This window comes from Nycticebus coucang, chromosome 9 (assembly GCF_027406575.1).
Source record: "Nycticebus coucang isolate mNycCou1 chromosome 9, mNycCou1.pri, whole genome shotgun sequence".
NCBI classification, from domain to species: Eukaryota; Metazoa; Chordata; class Mammalia; order Primates; family Lorisidae; genus Nycticebus; species Nycticebus coucang.
The window spans coordinates 128,975,914-128,996,276 of NC_069788.1; the positions used below are offsets into that span (position 1 = coordinate 128,975,914).

The following is a 20,363-nucleotide window of genomic DNA, read 5'->3' on the forward strand; positions in this document are numbered from 1 at the left end:
GGACCAAGATGCTGCTACACAATCAGGCACCTTCCTTCAGAGGCTCCCAGGTTCCCGAGGGTCCCGAGTCTCCTGCTCTGTTCCCATTTCCATGTTCACAGAACATATCAGAGAGAGCACTTGTCAGCCCTGAGGACGAATGAATTATTCCCCACTCCCTGCCCCCGATGCTATCCATTCCTGCATTGTAAGAAGTCGGGCCACTTACCCTGTCAGTCAACTGCTGTTTCCTTGACAGATACTCGGCTTCTTCTTTTTCTATTGCCTTTTCTGTCTCTTGAATACGCAGTTTTTGCAATTCCATGTCTTCTTTCTCGGAGTTTATTTGAGCAAGAGTCTCATTTATGTAAACCGTGGCAGTGGCCCTTTCCTCCATCACCTGGTTGAGTGCCAGGACAAACCTCCTGTACTGCTGGGCCAGCTCCTCCTGTTTCACACTGGGGGAAAGAACCACTTACGGCATGGAAAGCAGGCTCGCTGGAAGGGAACAGTGCCTGGGTGGTGTGACGAGCCCCCGCCCAGGGGGGAAAGGGAAGGGAGACTTATTCTGTACTTGTGCTTGTGATTGCCTAAACTTGGTTCAGACGAGGACTGAAGGAAACACAAGTGTCACCCCTGTAAAAATATCAGGCAGCCCTCCTGGCCCCACCCACCCTCACACCAGATGGTAACCAGGGCACAGTTTGGTCTCAAGTACAGCATGATTCACAAGTAGTCTGGAACAGGTAAGTGGGGTCTGGCCCCTGAATGTTCTGACATGAACTATCTCCCTGCCTGTTGCGTCATCCAGAGACATGTAGCTGAGCTTAGCTTCCCTTGGACAGAAACTAGAGAAAGAAAGCGTGAGTCCATCTTTACTATTTAGACGATGCTTGCCACCTGATTTGAGCCCTCTTAATCTTCTCGCTGCTACCCCCCAAATCTGAGTTCAAGAGTGCGCCGCCTCACATGCCCATTGCTGGCCTCATCCATCTGAGGAACACCTTGACATTGGGAGAAATGTCGACTTTGGGGCTAACAATACATGATTTATTTGTTGGGGACAATTGGTTCCACTGCTCTATTTTTAAAAGCTCCTGCAATGTAAAGACCTTTTCCCCTTTTCTAGGCCCCAGAGCTAGAGACTTTAATTCTGGGCTCTGTGTCTGAAGGATCAAGAAAACAGAAACTCACTGTTGGGAAGTTTATTTCCCAGAAATGCAATGAAGGGGAGCCCAGCTGAGAGGCTCAGCAAGGGTGCCAGACATGGGTGCTTTGCTTGAGTCGACCCAAGGATTTAGTCTCAAACAAGAAAACAAGTTATGTCATAAAACCTAAGTAGGAGTGTTGGACTGGTGGAGAAGAGCATGTGTACAAGCAGCACGTGGCTTCCAGGGGCAACACCCAGAGGGCTGCAGCGCACCTCGTGTTTGAGGACCGTCCAGGAGGAGAGGTGCGCTGACACTGTCAGAGCCTGTGGGCGCCTGCGTGTGCATCTTTCTTTGAAAAACGGAGGCAAGAAGTGACCGCAGGGTGAGGATGCCAGCTGCTGGGGTGGGCCTCCCTCTGTTGTCTGCCTTCCATGAGGGTTTGTCTAGAGCGGTGGTTCAAGTGCGCTCAGAGCACACAATGTTGCTAGGAATGAAAGTTCTTGCCTCCACACTGCCCCTGGCCCCGGACCTACTAAATCAGAAATTCTGAGTCTGTGTTTTAACAAGCCTGCCAGGTGATTCTGACACATGATCCAGTTCAAGAACCCCTAGTCTATAGGGGAGTGACACTGATGTTGAATATCCAGCCTGGGCATTATTTTTCTTGTTATTAGTTTGGAAATGGTCTGGATTATGTAGCAGTCTCCTGTGATCGTGCCTAGCAGGTACCGCCACAAATCTACATGGAGAGTCCCCAACAGGGGTCAGAATACGCAGTATTGCTCAAACTTATGTGATCATGAACTCTGTTTTTCATGTCCCAGGACAGATGCTCTGAGGATTGGTTTGGGAAGTGCGTCTCTGAATTTTGAGGCCTTTGCCTGATTCCTGAGGGAACCCAACAACACTCTGATTATTTTAGCTTCCCAAGAGGATTTTATTTTGAGGGCTTTTCGAACATTCCTCACTCTGGAAAACCAACATTTTGATATTTATGCATTAGTCTTACAAAATTGCTCACAAGACTGAGTAATTCTTTCAGAATATACCTCTTCCTCTTACGTGTTGGGTAGGTCAAGAGTTGTGATCCCATTTTATAGATGGAGAAAATGAGCCCCACATTGTGAAGTGGTGATCTGAGGTATCTCAGCTCAGGAATAAAGAAAAGAAAACCAACAGGTGTAGGATCCTGAGTGAAAGGCCATTGCATATATTGTCTCATTTAACTACAGATAAAATCTGGAAGCCAACCCCATCCTCAGCCCTCCAGTAGATTATGACTGAGTATTTCCTAGGAACTGAATTACCTACAGATATTCAGATCTGTCATATACAACAGATCTATTTTGAAATTATAGTTACAATTCCAGCAGGATTTCTTGCTCTGGTGGTGGGGGTTTGTGAATTTAATTCTACAAAGCTACAAACTAAAACTACTATGCCTGAAGGTAAAGTAGCTTTCAAGGTAGGTGAATGATTCATAAACAAATAATAGTTGCTGCTGAAAAGCTGGGCTGGCTCTGAAATTTTACAGGTCTCCTGGCTCTAGATGTTCTGTCCTCCTTCCCAGCCCTCTGCAGCCATCACCCCCCCACCTACCCATCACCCTGGGTCATCCCCTATAACCTGTCTTCAGTTCTCAGCCTGCCCTGCCCCAGCTCAGATCAGAGCCCAGACTCCTTCTGACAATTTTTTCCAGCCCAGCTAGAGATCCCTTTCTCCCTCAAGTTATTGAATTAAAAAAGATACCTACCCTAGAGTTTCATTATTTTCTTCCAGATCAATGATTTTCTTCTTCAGAAACTCAATGTCATTATTGATCCTCATAATTTTCCTTCGTATTTGATTTATCTCAAGAAGATTTAATTTTTGAGCATCTCTGACACATTCTTAAAAGTGGAAATGTTACTAAATTATTTGAGAAAGAGCACCTTTGTAGATACTGACTTTTCAAATCATGAAAAGAGAAGGTCTTTCTTTGAAATGTTCTTTTAATTATTTCAGGGTCAGTTACTTCCTACTTCTCCCTTTTGCCCCCCTCAATCTTTCTTATCAGTTACTTCTTTTATTTCTGCTGCTGCTGCTATGGCGACCAGCTTTCTGTGGGCTCTGAACAGCTCCGTACATGTACAGTCTGACAGCACCTGATTCCTGCCTGTTCCACGCACCTCTCACCTCCTGCCTGGGAGGACCTGTCGCCTCTACCAGGCCGCTTCTTTAGATACCCACACCCAGGCACGTGTAACTCATACGTGCGGGAGGTGGGCAAACATTGGGCCAGCGATAGACAGGGCCAGCATAAATGTTTCCTGCTTTCACTGATGGGTGCCCTGAGAAGAAGTAATGCCACGTCTTGGGGGCATTTTTTTCATAATTAATTCATTTAATTAGCAAAAACCAACATCATAATACACCGTATTGGCTCTTCCTTATTCCCTGCTTTGATCCCCTATGCCACCCTGCTCATTGGACTACACTTCTTAAAATAACGAGGCAAAAACCATTGTCTCAGACTCTGCTTTCTGGGAAACCAAAGGTGTTAAAGAACGAATTATTCATCAATGAACAGTGTAGTCGCATAAGACGCCAGAGGGTTACCTCAGTGTAAACTGATGCATGAATTTTTGAACATTGCTGTTTAGGTGCTGGACTCATTTCTACACAAAATATATTCCAGAAACCAGCTGGTAGCTCCCCTGAGAGAGCCAAGCGGGTTTTTCCTTCTTCTCCCCCTAGGTACTAAAATTGCACATTGTGGCAGGAGATCTCAAACTTTGTGTCTTGAATGCACACATAATCACCTGGGGACCTTGTTAAAATGCAGATTTTGATGTGATGGGCCTAGAAATGCTGCATTCTCTAACCAGCTCTCAGGTGGTGCTTACTCTGCTGGTCCAAAAACCATGCTTTGAGTAGCCAGGCTTTACAGCATAAGGACAATTACATTTACTTGGGTAAGTGTTTGGCATGTATCTAGGACCTTATAACCTAGTATTAAGTCTCTTTTTGCTTCTAAAATATTTTTTCTGACTACAAAAATAACGCAATCTGGAAAATTAAAAAAAAAACAACTAAATAAAAACAAAAATTCCACCTTTGGTATAGATTCTTCTAAGTCTTATTTCTTTCTCTGCACATACAGTTTGGTGTATTTTCCCTGTCAAACTAGACTAACGTTAAGCAAATTGTTTTATAACCTACTGCATCAGCCAGGGTCCAATTAGGAGATAGAGATCTCACAGTAAGTTGAACAGGGAAAGTTTAATATAAATAACTTTTCAATATAACAGAGGATTAGAGTGAGTAGAGGGTTAGGAAATGGACAGTAGAAAGTAAAGAGAACTCTAAAGAGTTGAGGAACAACTGGAATACAAAGCAGCTGCTATTCTCAGGGCTGAGTAAGAGTGAGAGCTAGCAGCTCACTGGAGAAGGCTGTGGCTCACGGGTGGCAAGGGAGTTTATGAAATGCTGGGGTGGTAGAACTTGCTGGAAATCATCTGCTCTCTGGGGTGTTGGGGGAAGCTGTTCAAAGGGAAGTGTCATCTTACAGAACTCACTGCAAAATGACCCAAGGGGGTACTGAGGAAGCTCTTCATCAAGGGAGGCTGCTGGGCACTGTGAACCACCAGATCCTGCAAAGCCATGGACAGATTCTCCTGGCAGGCCACGGGCACTGCAAGAGACAGCCACGCTGAGCACACAGGAACTAGGAAGGGAGCTTTCTCTTCCAGTATCCCTCTGGCACCCTCTGCTGACAAAGATTAATATCATGCTGGTTGATAAAGGTGAAAATTTGGAGGGCCCATCTTCTTTATCACAGAGCAATAATGTGTAGATTTAGAGCTGAGAGGCAATAGATAGATAACTGGAAAATCTACTTTAGAAAAAAGTTCTTTTTACTTATTAAGATCATTCTTTTAGTTTGGGCTCCCCAAGGAAAAGTTCTGAAATCTGTGTGTAAAAAAATTATTGTGTAGTGCTCTCAGGAACAGCTCCTCTGAGGAAATGAAGGAGGCAGAGCTGGGCAGAGGAGGAGGTTACCATGTGATGAGCTTTGGAGCTGACACTTTGAGTTGTTCTACATTGAGGCAAGGGAGCCAGGACCTTGTACCCTCTCAGTGACCAGCAGTGAATGCGGGTGGCAGGCACTTGGGGGAAGAAATGTAACCTGAGATGAAGACTCTCTCTCTTTCGTTGAGGGCAATTCCTGGAAAGGAACTCAGTTGTGAGCTTCCGCCAACATTCCTGGCAGCTGGGGAATGAAGTTGGACCCTGACATTATACCAAATACAAAATTTATCTCAAAATGGGTCAAAGACCAAAATTTAGGAGCTAAAACTCCAAAACTCTTAGAAGAAAATGTAGAGGAAAGTTTTAAGATGATGGATTTGGCAATGCTATCTGGATATGATACCAAAAGCACAGTTAACAAAAGAAAAAGATAAACTAAAGTACATCAAAATTTAAAACGTTTGTCTATCAAAGATCACTGTCAACAGAGTGAAGAGGCAACCCATGGAATGCAAATCACATATCTAGCAAGTGGCTAACAGCTGGAATTCATAAAGAACTCCTACAACTCAACAGTAACACAAAACAACCTGATTAAAAGATGTGCAAAGGAACTGAAGACACGTTTCTCCAAAGAAAATACACAAGTGGCCAATGAGCACCTTAAAATGTGTTCAACATCACTAATCGCTGGGCAAATGCTAATTGGTGCACAATTCACACCCATTAGGATGGCTATCAAAAAATCAAAAACCAAAACAACCCAGAAAATAACAAGTATAGGCAAAGATGTGGAGAAAATGGAGTCCTTCTGCATGGCTGGGGACAACGTAAAATGGTGCGGCCACTGTGAGAAAACAGTATAGCAAATCTTCCAAATAAATTCATATGTAGAATTGCCGTATAATCCAGCAACTCTACTTCTGTGTATATGTTAAAAAACTGAAAACAGAGACTTGAATAGATACAGGTGAAGTATCTCTAATCCAAAAAGCCAAAATATAAAATGCTCCCAAATCTGAACTTCTTGAACATCTACATTAAGCTCAAATGTTCACCGCAGCATTTTGGATCTCAGATATTTGGATTAGGGATTCTCAACTGGTAAGTATAATGCAAACATCCTCAGATTAAAAAAAATTCAGAAATCTGAAATACTTCTGGTCCCAAGCATTTCAGATAAGGGATACTCAACCTGTATTTGGACACTCATGTTTAATAACATTATTCACAACACCTAAAATATGGGAACAACCCAAGGGTCCATCAACAGATGGATAAACAAAACCCGGTAGGTACATGCAATGGAACATTATTTAGCCTTAGGAAGGAAATTCTAACACATACTGTAATCTGGATGAAACTGGAAGAAGTGCTAAGTGAAATAAGCTAATTGGAGATTTCAGAGTAGTGAAATTCACAGACACACAGTGTAGAATGGGAGTTCAGACCAGCCCAACTACTTTATTAAATTGGGTACATTTCAGTGTGGAAAAGGTCAATTCTTATATCTTTAGTCTATTTTGAAACTGAAGTATATAAATCCAAGTTATATTATTTCCACTTGAAATGCAAGAGAAAATTATTACGGATCTCAATATGTTTGTGCTGTGGATTCTTTCTAGCTATATTTACACAAGCAGTAACTATTAAATTCATCTCGCTAAAATTACTTGGTTCTATTTTCTTAAAAGATAAATTACATTTCTGTAGTTGATAATCTCAAAGGTACCTTCAAATTCCATGTTCATTTTGTAGGGAAGCGTTTCCAGTAGATGGTATAGTCTACTGAAGTCCATGCTTTCAATTTCCAGAAGATGAATTGTGGATTTTCTCATTTCCTCCTGAAAATTTGAATTACATTTTAAAAAATTTATGACTAAAACAAGAAGAGTAATTTCTTAAGTGATGCTCCATAAACGTTTTCAGGGGTCAAAATTTAATTTTCATGAAACATTTTCTTCCATTATTTTTATTTGGAACCAAGACTGGGCAAAGTACTCTACAATTAGTTTTTAAGGTGTTGTTGTTAATCTGTCTTTTAATTTCTATTGATTTTATTCTACTCAGAAATTGTTATTTCTCTGTGTGTATCTGTTTCTTGTATGCAGTTTTAATCAATTTAAAAGGAAAAATTCCACGAAAAGGGTACATGAGAAAGAAAGCAACTTATTAAAATAGAAATTGCTTATAAAACATGCTGAAGTATAAAGAGAAAAATATAGGCCACTTACACACCCGTACTAATCCAGACAAATAGTTAGGTGAGGCTGTCATCTTTTTTTAGACAAGGCTGCTTTAACAAAGGAAAAATCACTCAAAAAACAGTTAGTATAAAAATATAGATGAATCATCCTTTACATAAACGATTAATATGGCTACAGCTATTTTATGACCCAAGAAATTGCCATTACATTATATGAATTCAAAAGAGCTGCCTACAATAACTGTATGTATGGCATAATCACTTTTTTGTAAAAAAGTAAAATTCAAGGTGACCATCACCTTCATCCTGAAAGTAGAAAAAATGTTCATCAGTGTTAATTGCGATTAGTTTAGGGTGGGTCAGATCACGGTGGTTTCCACTTTCTTCCTTTGGCTTATCTATCTTTACCTAAATTTTCTACAGTAAATATATATTGCTTCTGTTCAGTGAAAATTTATTACTTTTAAAATGACAAATTTATCTCTGTTGAGAGATTTTGCAGTGTGGATATTAGATGGATACATACTAGATACTTTATTTTTTTTTGAGAGTTTGACAAAGATTTTTTATTTTTTTTTATTAAATCATAGCTGTGTACAGATCATGGGGCACCATACACTTGGTTCACAGAATATTTGACACATTGTCATCTCATTAGTTGACATAGCCCTCCCGGCGTTTTCTTAGTTACTTTGCCAAGACATTTACATTCCACATTTGCCAAGGCTCACATGTACCCTTATAAGATGCACCACAGGTGTGATCCTTTCAATCCCCCTCCCTCTACCCATTTCCCCACTCCCTCTCCACGCTTTCCCCCTTCCCCCTGTTCTTAGGTTGTAACTTGGTTATAGCTTTCATGTGAAGGTCCTAAGTTAGTTTCATAGTAGGGGTGAATACATTGGATATTTTTTCTTCCATTCTTGAGACACTTTACTGAGAAGAATATGTTCCAGCTCCATCCATGTAAACATGAAAGAGGTAAAGTCTCCATCTTTCTTCAAGGCTGCATAGTATTCCATGGTGTATATATACCACAATTTGTTAATCCAATGGTGGATCGATGGGCACTTGGGTTTTTTCCATGACTTAGCAATTATGAATAGGGCTGCAATAAACATTCTGGTACAAATATATTTGTTATGATGTGGTTTTTGGTCTTCTGGGTATATGCTCAGCAGAGGAATTACAGGATTGAATGGCAGGTCTATTTTTAGATCTCTAAGTGTTCTCCATATATCTTTCCAAAAGGAATGTATTAGTTTGCATTCCCACCAGCAGTGCAAAAGTGTTCACTTTTCTCCACATCCACGCCAACATCTCTGGTCTTGAGATTTTGTGATATAGGTTAGTCTCACTGGAGTTAGATGATACCTCAAAGTAGTTTTGATTTGCATTTCTCTGATGATTAAAGATGATGAGCATTTTTTCATATGTCTGAAGGCCGCTCGCCTGTCTTCTTCGGAGAAGTTTCTCTTCAAATCTTTTGCCCAGCCTGCAATGAGATCCCTTGTTCTTTTCTTGCTAATGCGTTTGAGTTCTCTGTGGATTCTGGTTATTAAACCTTTGTCAGAGACATAACCAGCAAATATCTTCTCCCATTCTGTGGACTGTTTGCTTGCTTTACTTACTGTGTTCTTGGCTGTGAAGAAGCTTTTTAGTTTGATCAAGTCCCAAAAGTGTATTTTTGAAGCTGCTTCAATCGCCCGGGGGGTCCTTCTCATAAAAAACTCACCCAACCGATTTCTTCAAGGGTTTTCCCTGCACTCTCTTCTAGTATTTTTATAGTTTCACATCTTAAGTTTAGGTCTTTAATCCAGTAAGAATCTATCTTGGTTAGTGGTGAAAGGTGTGGATCCAGTTTCAGTCTTCCACAGGCTGCCAGCCAGTTCACCCAGCACCATTTGTTAAATAGGGAATCTTTTCCCCACTGAATGTTTTTAACTGGCTTGTCAAAGATTAAATAACAGTAAGTAGCTGGGTTCATCTCTTGGTTCTCTATTCTGTTCCAGACATCTATGTCTCTGTTTTTGTGCCAATACCATGCTGTTTTGATCACTATCGATTTGTAGTATAGTCTGAGGTCTGGTAGTGTAATTCCTCCTGCTTTGTTTTTATTTTTGAGTAATATCTTGGCTATTTGAGGTTTTTTCTGATTCCATATAAAACGAAGTATTGTTTTATCAAGATCTTTAAAGTGTGACAGTGGAACTTTAATAGGGATTGCGTTGAAGGTATATATTGCTTTGGGTAGTATGGACATTTTAACAATGTTGATTCTTCCCAGCCATGAGCATGGTATGTTTTTCCACTTATTAACATTCTCAGCTATCTCTTTTCTTAGAGTTTCATAGTTCTCTTTATATAGATCTTTCACATCCTTTGTTAGATAAACTCCCAAATATTTCATCTTCTTTGGCATTACTGTGAATGGGATAGAGTCCTTAATTGTTTTTTCAGCTTGACTATTGTTGGTATATATAAAGGCTACCGATTTATGAATGTTGATTTTGTAACCTGAGACGTTGCTGTATTCCTTGATCACTTCTAAGAGTTTTGTAGTAGAGTCCCTAGTGTTTTCCAGATATACAATCATATCATCTGCGAAGAGTGAAAGTTTGATCTCTTCTGACCCTATGTGGATGCCCTTAATCGCCTTTTCTTCCCTAATTGTAGTGGCTAAAACTTCCATTACAATGTTAAAAAGCAATGGAGACAATGGGCAGCCTTGTCTGGTTCCTGATCTAAGTGGAAATGATTCCAATTTAACTCCGTTCAATATGATATTGGCTGTCAGTTTGCTGTAGATGGCCTCTATCGGTTTAAGAAATGTCCCTTCTATATCGATTTTCTTAAGTGTTCTGATCATGAAGGGATGTTGGATGTTATCAAAAGCTTTTTCTGCATCAATTGAGAGGATCATATGATCTTTGTTTTTTACTTTATGTGCTGAATTACATTTATAGATTGACGTATATTGAACCAGCCTTGAGACCCTGGGATAAAGCCAACTTGATCGTGATGTATGATTTGTTTGATATGTTGCTGGATTCTGTTTGTTAGGATCTTTTTTTTTTTTTTTTTTTTTTTTGTAGAGACAGAGTCTCACTGTACCGCCCTTGGGTAGAGTGCTGTGGCGTCACATGGCTCACAGCAACCTCTAACTCTTGAGCTTACGCGATTCTCTTGCCTCAGCCTCCCGAGCAGCTGGGACTACAGGCGCCTGCCACAACGCCCGGCTATTTTTCTGTTGCAGTTTGGCCGGGGCTGGGTCCGAACCCACCACCCTCGGCATATGGGGCCAGCGCCCTACTCACTGAGCCACAGGCGCCGCCCTGTTTGTTAGGATCTTGTTGAATATTTTTGCGTTTATATTCATTAGTGATATTGGTCTATAATTTTCTTTTCTTGTTGGGTCTTTTCCTGGTTTGGGGATCAGGGTGATGTTTGCTTCATAGAACATGTTGGGGAGTCTTCCTTCTTTTTCTACAGTTTGAGTAATATAGGTACTAATTCCTCTTTAATGGTTTGGTAGAATTCTGATGTGAAACCATCTGGTCCCGGACTTTTCTTTTTGGGGAGGTTTTGTATGGTTGATGTTATTTCTGAACTTGAAATGGGCCTGTTCAACATTTCCACTCGATTCTGGTTAAGTCTTGGAAGGTGACGAGCTTCCAAGTGTAGGTCCATTTCCTTCAGATTTTCATATTTCTGAGAGTAAAGTTCCTTGTAATATTCATTAAGGATTTTTTGGATTTCTGAGGAGTCTGTTGTTATTTTGTCTTTGTCATTTCTGATTGATGAGATTAGAGATTTTACTCTTTTTTTCCTGATTAGGTTGGCCAACGGTTTATCTATTTTGTTGACCTTTTCAAAAAAACCAGCTTTTTGATTTATTGATCTGTCGTATTGTTCTTTTGTTTTCAATTTCATTTAGTTCTGCTCTGATTTTGGTTATTTCTTTTCTTCTACTGGGTTTGGAGTTGGAGCGTTCTTCCTTTTCCAGTTGCTTGAGATGTCCCATTAAGTTGTTAACTTCCTCTCTTTCCATTCTCCTCAGGAAGGCTTGCAGCGCTATAAATTTCCCTCTTAGAACTGCCTTTGTGGTGTCCCAGAGGTTCTGATAGTTCGTGTCTTCATTGTCGTTTTGTTCCAAAAATTTGGCAATTTCCCTCTTGATCTCATCTCTGACCCAGCTATTGTTCAGCATGAGGTTATTTAACTTCCATGTTTTTGTATGAGTATGTAGATTCCTGTTGTTACTTAGCTCAAGTTTTATTCCATGATGGGCCAAGAAGTTGCATGGAATAACTTCTATTCCTTTAAATTTACTGAGGTTAGATTCGTGACCTAAGATATGATTGATTTTGGAGTAAGTTCCAGGGGCTGATGAGAAGTATGTGTATTCAGTTTTGTTAGGATGAAATGTTCTGTAGATGTCTGCTAAATCTAAATGCTGGATGGTTAGATTTAAATCTAAAATTTCTTTACTCAGCTTTTTGTTGGAGGATCAATCCCTCACTGCCAAAGGAGTGTTAAAATCTCCGACTATTATGGAGCAGGAGGAAATCAAGTTGCTCATGTCTGTTAGAGTTTCTCTTATGAATTGAGGTGCATTCTGTCTGGGTGCATAGATATTAATAATTGAAATCTCATCATATTGAGTATTACCCTTGACAAATATGAAGTGACCATTCCTGTCCTTCCTTACTTTTGTTGGTTTAAAGCCTATTGTGTCTGCAAATAAAATTGCAACACCTGCTTTTTTCTGGTTACCATTTGCCTGAAATATGGATGACCATCCTTTCACCCTGAGTCTGTATTTGTCTTTTAAGTTAAGATGTGACTCTTGTAAGCAACAGATATCTGGTCTGAGTTTTTGTATCCAGTCATCTAACCTATGTCTGTTTAGAGGGCAGTTTAAGCCATTCACATTAATGGAGATTATTGATAAGTTTGGTGAAATTTTGGGTATCGAGTTTTTCAAAAGTCCAGTGGACAATTTTAATCTTTTCGCCATTGTAGAAGTTGGAGTTTGATCAGGAGTTTCTGAGTGATTTTACGTTTGTAGTAGAGGATTGGGTTGGTCATTATGGAGGATAGGTCTGAGAATATCCTGAAGAGCTGGTTTGGTTGTGGCAAATTTCTTCAACATATGAATGTCATTAAAGTATTTAATTTCTCCATCATAGATGAAACTCAGTTTAGCTGGGGACAAGATCCGGGGTTGAAAGTTATTTTGCTTTAGGAGATTAAAAGTCAATGACCACCCTCTTCTGGCTTGAAAAGTTTCAGCAGAGAGATCTGAAGTCATTCTAATGTTCTTACCTTTGTAGGTAATGGCTTTCTTTCGCCTGATAACCTTGAGAATTTTCTCCTTCATGTTGACCTTAGTGAAGCTAATTATGATATGTCTGGGGGATGACTTATTGGGGTTGAATCGTGCTGGTGTTCTGAAACTGTCTGCTATCTGAATTTCAGAATCTCTAGGCACGTCTGGAAAATTCTCTTTCATAATTTCATGCAGAAGGGCCTCTGTGCCCATCAATGCCACTTCATCGTTTTCCAGAACTCCTATTATTCGTATATTTGCCTTCTTCTAATTATCCCAGAGCTCTCTAAGAGAAAGATCCGTTTTTGCTCTCCATTTCTCTTCCTCTTTGAGAGTCTGGGAACTTTCGAAGGCTTTATCTTTGATGTCAGAAATCCTTTCTTCAGCTTGGTCCATTCTGTTGCTGAGGGATTCTACTGTATTTTTCATATCTTTAAGGGCTACAAATTCTTGCTTCAGTGTGTCTAAGTCTTTGGTGGTTTTGTCTTTAAATTCGTTAAATTCTTGAGACAACTTTTGAATTTCTCCTTGGATTCCTAATTCCATTTTATCAATCTTGTATGCAATCCAAATTCTGAATTTGATTTCTGACATGTCTGCCAGTTGTTTATGAATGGGATCTTCAATTACATCCACCATTTCTTTCCTTGGGGGGGTTGATCTATTCTGGTTATTCATGTTACCGGAGATTTTCTGTTGATTCCGCCCCATGGTTGTTTTACTCCCTTTGATTTTTCCCCTAGGGTTTTGTTGAGGGCCTGTTCAGTGTTGTAGCCTGAGAGACTGGGGCCCTGTCTGGTTTGGTGGGGCTGAGTGGTTCTGACTTATTGTCAGCTGGCTTCTGTTTGACCCCAGTGAAGCACTTACTCTGGGTTGAAGTCTCAGTTCTCTGAGTCAGCCCTACCCTGGATGTTTCCAGGGTCTGTGAGTCACCTCAGGCAAATCCTATACTCAGGGGCGGCCTCCTCTGGTTGCCCAGGGAGGCAGGGGGTATGGCTTCAGCCACCTCAGGGAACTGCCGCTCTGATGTGGGTCTCCCCCAGCCTCACTCCTGTGTCCCAGAGTTAGGACCGACCAGCCACAGTTGGGGCACTGTTCACTCCCCGACAAATCCCTCAAGAATCTGGACTCCTGGGGACAGGCCTCCAGATCCCAGAGTGAGGGTGAGGTGGGGCGCTGGCAGCTCAGAGCCGCCAGCAGCAAGCTCACTCAATTCCTTCCAATCTTTGGCTCCACCGCACCACCGCAGCCCAAGCCTCCAGGCTTCAGAGTGAGGGCAGGGTGGGGGGAGCGTCTGGAGCCCAGAACCACTGGGCAGCGAACAGACTCAGCTCCACCCAGCTCCTTGCCCTGCCACATGGCATGCGCTCAGGTCTCCAGACCATAGAGTGAGGGCAGGGGGACCGCCGGGAGCTCAGAGCCAGCAGGGGCTCTGAGTCGCAGGGAGCCCTGTTGACAGCAAGCAAATTCCGTTCCTCCCAGTCTCTTGCCCGGTTGTACCGCTGCAGCTCAAGCCTTCAGGTTTCAGAGTGGGAGTGGGGGGAGCGCCGGGAGCCCAGAGCCAGCAGGGGCTCTGAGTCGCAGGGAGCCCTGTTGACAGCGAGCAAATTCCGTTCCTCCCAGTCTCTCGCCCAGTTGTACTGCCGCAGCTCAAGCCTTCAGGCTTCAGAGTGGGGGTGGGGTGGGGGGAGCGGCTGGAGCTGAGAACCACCAGGCAGCGAACAGACTCGGCTCCACTCAGTTCCCTGCCCAGCCACACAGCAGGCACTCAGGTCTCCAGAGCACAGAGTGAGGGTGGGGGAGCGCCTGGAGCCCAGAGCCAGCAGGGGCTCCAAGCCGTAGGAAGCCCAGTCAACAGTGAGCAAATTCAGTTCCTCCCAGTCTCTCGTCCAGTTGTACCGTCGCAGCACAAACCTTCAGGCTTCAGAGTGGGGGTGGGATAGAGGGAGCAGCTGGAGCCCAGAACCGCCAGGCAGCAAAAAACAGACTCAGTTCCACCCAGATCCCTGCCCAGTCACACAGCAGGCGCTCAGGTCTCCGGACCACAGAGCGAGGGCGGGGTGGGGTGGGGGGGGAGCACCAGGAGCTCAGAGCAGCAGGGAGCTCAGAGCAGCTGGTAGCGAGTTGGACTCAGTTATATGCCTGGTTGTATTGTTGCCCAAGGAGGGCTCCTGCACCTCCCCTAGTGGTTGCACTGCCCTGGTGAGGGTCTCCCTCTGCTGACTGTCCTCACCTCTCTCCCGTGCCCCAGAATCAGCGCTGACCAGCCACAGCTCAGGGACTGTCCTCTCCCCTTTAGGAGTCACCCAAGAATCCAAACTCTTGGGGGACAGGCTTTCAGACCTCAGAGAGAGTGGAGGGAAGTGCTAGGTGCTCAGAGTTGCCAACAAAGGATATTTACAGATTTATACAGTTTTATGCCTGGCAGGAGAACGCCTAGGCATCCTAGTAAGGGAGGTAGGTCAAGTTTGTAGTAGGTCTCTCCCGTGAAGTGTAGTGGGAGGGCCTTTGATTTCTGCCCTTTTGTTTGTGGGGCCCTTCAGCCGATCAGGTGGGGGAGGGGGGACTCCCGTCCGCTTGGTGATGGGTTTTGTACCTTTTGTTTGCTTCCTTGTGGTCGCAGCTCTCCTCAGCGGGGTTGATGTGCGTTCTTCAACTTTCTCGCTTGGTGTTGCTCGAATCCATCAGGTTACTTGCTAAATTTTCGTCCCCTAACTCTCCTTCAGGACGGGAGCCTCTGTGGAAAGCTGGCTTCAGTCCACCATCTTCCCATCATCCCCACATACTAGATACTTTAATTAGCCACACTAAATATTTTGGTCCCTTCAAATCCTAGATAGAAGCATAACTTAAAGAACTGAGCAGGGGAAAGGTTTCTAGAGGGCTGCGTGTGGTGAAACATACAGGAAATCTGCTTATGTGCCATGTATTCAGTTAAGTCAGATTGTAAAGAGTGATAGCACAGTGTACACATACATAAGTATATATAACTGCATCAAAATTTAAAGTAAGGAATTTTGTTTTTTAAGAGATGGGTTCTCGCTTTGTCACTTAGGCTGGAGTGAAGGGGCATAATCACAGCTCACTGCAGCCATAAACTCCCAGGTTCAAGTGATCCTTCTGCCTTAGCCTCCTGAGTGGCTGGGACTACAGGAGCATACCACCATGTCCAGCTAATTTTTCTCTTCTCCTTCTCTTTCTTGTTCTTTTCTGAGATGGAGACTTGCTGCGATTTTCAGGCTGGTCTCCTGACCTCAGGGGCTCCTTGCCTCAGCCTTGGTTTGCTGATATTTTAGGTGTGAGCCATCGCACTCAGCTAAGCAATGAGATTTTTATCAGCATGCTGTTGACTCAAACTCATTGACTTTACAGCCATATTTCTACATTTTTAGATACTTTATATGTAGTAGACTCTTATTCAATATTTTAAAATCAAATAAAGAGACTTCACCATTCTGGCCATGCCAAGGAAGCATTTGTAACATCATCCAGGGACGAACAGAGATGTCTCTGATGCCTCAGAAGGAAATTATTTAAATATTTCTTCAATATGTCTTTCAGAGGGATCAGATTAGTGTAACTGAAAGATTTTTTGTCTAGTTTCACTAAGAGCACAGTCAGTGGGATAGATGTCAAATAATCTTTCACCAGTTATGCAAGGAATTGCTTGAGAACTAAGCTAATTGGCACCATGCATGCAATTTATTCCAGAGACTGTATGTTTGTTTTAAGCAATGCTTACCTACTGGTGTTCAAGCATTTGCCCACGTGGCTCACCTCTTAACTTAGTTCTGTTATCACCTGTGCTGCTTTTCCTAAATGGGCTTGCCCCATCCACAGCACAGACCATAATTTAGTTTTCTGCATAATCAGGCAACAATTTACAGTTGATCAACACATGGGAAAATATTTACTAAACTGAGAGAAAATATTTTTATTTATTTATTTTAAGACAGAGTCTCACTCCATTTCTCCAGGCTAGAGTGCTGTGATATCATAGCTCACAGCAACCGCAAACTCCTGGGCTCAAGCAATCCTCTTGCCTCAGCCTCTTCAGTAGCTGAGACTATAGGCACCTGTCACAATACGTGGCTAGTTTTTCTATTTTTAGTAGAGATGGGGTCTTGCTCTTGCTTAGGCTGGTCTTGAACTCCTGAGCTCAAGCAATCCTCCTGCCTCAGCTTCCAGGGTGCTAGGATTATAGGGGTGAACTACCATGCCCAGCCTGAGAGAGAAACATTTTTAAATTCATGGTAAATATTTTCCCTATTCATCTATTTAGTACTTTGAAAACAGCTGGTGCCCAATGAAAATATGATGAAGAAATATGTGGAGGATTGAAAAACTAGCTCTTACAAATAATACAATACCAATTTTTTAACAGCTACAGCAACGTCCTTAAGAAAGATCCTAACTTCTTCATTGCATTTAAAATAGTCACTCTGCAGTGATCGTTCTGAAAGAAAAAAAATTAGAAAATTAAGATCTCACTTTATCGGTCCAAATTGTACATACACCTTCCTAACCTCACTCGAATGCTTACTCAGAAGTGACATCTTCTGTAGTGCTTTACACGAATCTCTTTTGCCCTTGCTATTTCCCAGTTCATAGTATTGTAAGTTACACATATTTTATGCCCCCTGAGGACAAACTCCTTTTAAGATTCATCTCTGAATCACTAATGGTTTAAAAAAAAAAGGGAGCAAGCAAGGGCAAGAAGGGCAAAAAAGAATCAATACATATTTATAAAGGGGATAAATCTAATATGCCTATAAAGTAGGTTTAAGAACGGTTTCATATGTATACATACACATATATATGAAACAGAACATTTTGTTAAAAACACACATGGAATTAATTGAAAAACTATATATTATATTATTATTATATTATATATATTATAATTAATATTATTATTATAATATATAATATAATATTATATTATTTTTACTTCTGTGAAAAAAATTTGAGGCATGGAATGAAATTAAACATTTATAAAACTGGTAGGAGTGAAGTAGCCAGCTTCTCTTCTTGTTCACTGTCATACTTTGATGCTTCCTTTTCTTTCATTCTCTTTCAGTAGGAAGTGTGTGAGAAGAGAGGCTTGCAGAATGTACAGGTAGTGAAGACACAGGCAGAATGGCAGAGGGAAGGGGAAAGAAAGGGTACGTGGAAGAGAAGAGAGAGCATAGGATGCTCTACTCAAATTGGCTTTATCACCCTGCCTCATATGGACTCCGTCTAGTGGATCTCAGGCCCCCATCCTCATGTGTGACACGAGTTTTATGTTGCTATTATTTTATCTAAATGTATCATCAAAATTGATTCTTCCAACCCTAGGATGATTCCCATTTCACAGGTGGGAAATTTGACTTTTGAGGTCATGTCGGATGTGCAAAGTCACACACCTACCTGGTCAGTGGTAGAGTTTGGATGGATTCAAACCCAAGGGATGTGACCCCAGCGCCCATTCTTCACCCCTGTACCCATCCCTCAGATTAAGTAAATAGCAATGTCTGCCCTCAGTTTCAGGGAATTTGAATTCTCTTACTGAACTAAGATTTCAAACCAAGTGAGTATCAGCTGGAGTTTTCAAGCATGTTAGAGGCCCCAGCATTGCTGCTCTCACCGTTCCTTTTCTTTTTCTATGGAGTAAATGAACGCAAGCGTTTCCTGCTTGCAAATGCTCCAGAGAGCTACATTTTTTATAACTCACATTCAGGGCAAGAAGGCTTCAGGACATTTTTTCCCTACAAAAAACTTCCTAAGGGTCCAGATATTATTAGGAGAAAAAGTGTGCAAAAGTATCAGGTTTGAACGGACATGCTGGTCTGGAGATCAAGCCTGAAGAGAGTTCAAGGTCCTACCTAGTTCTATCATTGACGATGAACTTGGATAAATGTAAACAATCTAGTTGTTGATAACTCTTTACAGTTAACATTCCTTATGATGATAATATTTGTCAAAGCGTATCTAAGCAGAATAATGAAATTAGTTCGTTTAAGAAGGAAAAAAGATTGTCCCAAACAAACAGCAACAGTGTAACATAAAACAACATGGTTATCTTGGAGCTATGAGATAATTACGCGAAGTCATGAGATTCTTTGTTCTTTGGCCTAAATGATTTTTGCATTGAACAAGAAATGCCCTTCTTAGCCTGTCTTACCTTAAACTTAAGTGCCCTGATTACAGGTTCACCTTTCTAACTGGCCCCATCCAAGATTATTTTCTGTTAGAATCTCCCAAACATCCGTTTACATATACTTCTCCTTCCCTAATACAACAGGAGTCTCTTGAACATTCCCTTTCCTATTCGCATGTGACATTTGCCGGTGTGCCACGCAAAATACAGAGAGACAATTGCAATCCGGGGCAGGTCTAAGCGCAGGTGGGTGTCCTCAGGTATCAGCCAAGGGCACCTGGGCTGCAGCAGAGCAGGAGAGCTGAGCTCGGGGCCCCACCCCGCCGCCCCTCGCTCTCTTCCCGGCCTCTGGAGAAGGGGAGGGCTCTGCCTCTGCCAGACAAGCTCCAGGACGGAGGGGAGATCCCGGCTGAGGGATCCCGCCAAGCACGGCCTGGGGCCGCCTCTCCCACGTCCCGGGGCCTCACCCACAACAAAGAGCTGCTCCAACGCGGCGGCCGCCACCGAGCAGCCCAGGGTGGAGGGCAGGACGCAGAGCTCTAGCGAAGGGCCGGTGGCGGCGGCGGCCTGCCGGACCATCTTCTCGCCAAAGCCCAGCTCGGGCGTCCAGGAGCTCAGCGACATCTCGCTGCTCAGGCCCAGGCGCCTCTGAGGCCAGAGCTCAGGTACCGCCGGTTGCCAGTGGCAACGAGGATGCCGCGGTGCGGTTGCCAGTGGCAACGAGGATGCCGCGGTCCCCTGGCGCCCCCTGGCGGTCCTTGCGGCGGGCGCCGCCCTGGTTTTCAGCTCAGCAGTCCCGGGGTATGGGCGGGACGAGTCCTGGTTCTGCAGACTTCCCTGCTCCGGTCCTCGTTTCTCTCTGGCCTTGTGCCTTTCTCGCGGGGCTCCCCAGTCAGAGTCATGATCATTTTTGAACCCATCTCTGTATCGGGAGGACCTTTACATACAGTAATTCGACTTTGCGAGGCAGATTTTTTCATCATCTTCACTTGTACGGATAAATGGAGGCGCTGGTGACTAAATGAACCGCCCCAGGCCACAGAGGATGATGCTGTATTTAAAGAGGAGTCTGCATAATTCTTCCTACTGTGCTGCAACCTGTCTTTCGCCTCTTTCAGAACTTTCCCTGCTCTGACAGAGGGTGGTGATTCTCTCTCTCTCTGCTGTCTTCCCATCAAACTGGGAGGTCTTTGATGCCAGGGACAGGATAGTATTTATTTTTCCAGCTCAGTTCCAGGTTCAGGCCGAGTGTTGGTGTTAGGTCTCTTTCCTCTGGCTGGTTAGAGAGAAGCAAAAATGATTCAACCCTGCCCTGCTGAATACCCTGTTTCCCCGAAAAAGGTGTGCTCCCAAAGATGCGCTAGGTCTTATTTTCAGGGGACGTCTTATCTTTCCTGTAAGTAGGTCTTATTTTCGGAGGATGTCTTATTTTCGGGGAAACAGGGTAGAATGGTGGCAGCAGTGGCGACAGCTATCCATTGTTAAGTGCTTGTTTTGTTCTAGGCACTATTCCAGGTGCCTTGCAGCACCCCCATTTAACCC

The 20,363-nt window shown here is 42.9% G+C and overlaps 1 protein-coding gene across 1 annotated transcript in view; it reads right to left on the minus strand.

The window, feature by feature from the left end:
- The window catches only part of CCDC175 (coiled-coil domain containing 175), a 77,031-nt gene extending 57,586 nt beyond the window's left edge, over window positions 1–19,445 (minus strand). Inside the window, exons 1-5 of the mRNA XM_053601879.1 lie at window positions 19,289–19,445; window positions 17,050–17,135; window positions 6,874–6,985; window positions 2,884–3,019; window positions 209–437 (exon numbers count right to left, since the gene is read on the minus strand). Coding sequence (XP_053457854.1) covers window positions 209–437; window positions 2,884–3,019; window positions 6,874–6,985; window positions 17,050–17,135; window positions 19,289–19,445 — 720 coding nt within the window. The remainder of the gene's footprint in view (window positions 1–208; window positions 438–2,883; window positions 3,020–6,873; window positions 6,986–17,049; window positions 17,136–19,288) is intronic.
- Window positions 19,446–20,363: the final 918 nt, after the last annotated feature.